The sequence below is a fragment of the Plectropomus leopardus genome, unplaced genomic scaffold (genome assembly GCF_008729295.1).
Source record: "Plectropomus leopardus isolate mb unplaced genomic scaffold, YSFRI_Pleo_2.0 unplaced_scaffold15529, whole genome shotgun sequence".
In the NCBI taxonomy this organism is placed as follows: Eukaryota; Metazoa; Chordata; class Actinopteri; order Perciformes; family Serranidae; genus Plectropomus; species Plectropomus leopardus.
Window position 1 is genome coordinate 1 of NW_024616644.1, and position 1,131 is coordinate 1,131.

At 50.0% G+C, this 1,131-nt stretch overlaps 1 protein-coding gene across 1 annotated transcript; it reads right to left on the minus strand.

Annotated features, from left to right (window-relative positions):
- Positions 1-296: 296 nt before the first annotated feature.
- Positions 297-781, minus strand: LOC121964409 (piezo-type mechanosensitive ion channel component 2-like; the record flags this gene model as incomplete). The annotated part of the gene is made up of 2 exons (XM_042514618.1): positions 577-781; positions 297-501 (listed from the first exon to the last, which is right to left on the minus strand). Coding segments are annotated over exons 1-2 (397 nt in total), but the record flags the coding sequence as incomplete, so codon positions are not given.
- Between the last annotated feature and the right edge of the window lie 350 nt (positions 782-1,131).

Sequence of the window (1,131 nt, forward strand, 5' to 3'; positions counted from 1 at the left end):
CAGGTGAGTGTGTGCAGGTGAGTGTGTACAGGTGAGTGTGTGCAGGTGAATGTGTGCAGGTGAGTGTGTACAAGTGAGTGTGAGGGGTGAGTGTGTGCAGGTGAATGTGTGCAGGTGAGTGTGTACAGGTGAGTGTGTGCAGGTGAATGTGAGCAGGTGAGTGTGTGCAGGTGAATGTGTGTAGGTGAGTGTGTGCAGGTGAGTGTGTACAGGTGAGTGTGAGGGGTGAGTGTGTACAGGTGAGTGTGTGCAGGTGAATGTTTACAGGTGAGTCTGTACAGGTGAGCGTGTAGTACCTGTGCAGGTAGCAGGAGGGAGTCCGATACACAGCACGTACTGGAAACACAACAGCCCTGACAGGAAGTAGCAGTACCTGGACCACACCGAGGCCATGTGCTTCCTGTTGCGCCGTGATAGGACGGTGATGAGGCCGAAGGCATGGCCTACAGCAAACAGATCCATCCGCTGACCAATCACATTGACAGCCAACAGGAAGCAGGTCTGAGGAGCAGGGAGGAAATATCTGTTAACGGGAAGACGTTAGCTTATTGCTAAGCTCCTGAGAATGCGTCTCACCTCCAGTCCAAACTTGTAGAAGAAATAGTTCAGGAGGTACTTAATGCAGCTCAGCACGCCGTCGTCAAGGTGACGCCTAGTGATGTCATGAAACAGTGTTCTGGTGGGGGGCGGGACTTCGTTACGGTGGAGACGGTAGAGCTCCTGGTGTCTGTAGACGGTCACCTCAAAGGCTAACATTCCCAACATCATCAGGTTATACTGTGGAGACAGGTTAGCATGATGCTAAGTTAGCTTAGCATCACGCTAAGGTAGGTTATCATGTTGCTAAAGTATCAGAGCTAACAGGTTAGCACGATGCATAGATAGTTTAGCATAATGCTTAGGCAGGTTATCCTGATGCTAAGTTAGCTAAGCATGATGGTTGGGTAGGTTAGCAACAAAGATGGTGCCACAGATGGCTGCCTCGGTGTGTTGGTGCGCACTGTTTTGTCTTGTTTTGTTTGTTAATTCTGTGTTTTGCCAGTTCTCTAAGAGCTCCTACACCAGAGAAGAGCTCATGAACATCAGGGCCTCAACCCCTGATGATTTTTTCCCGGAGTTTATTGCGCCTTC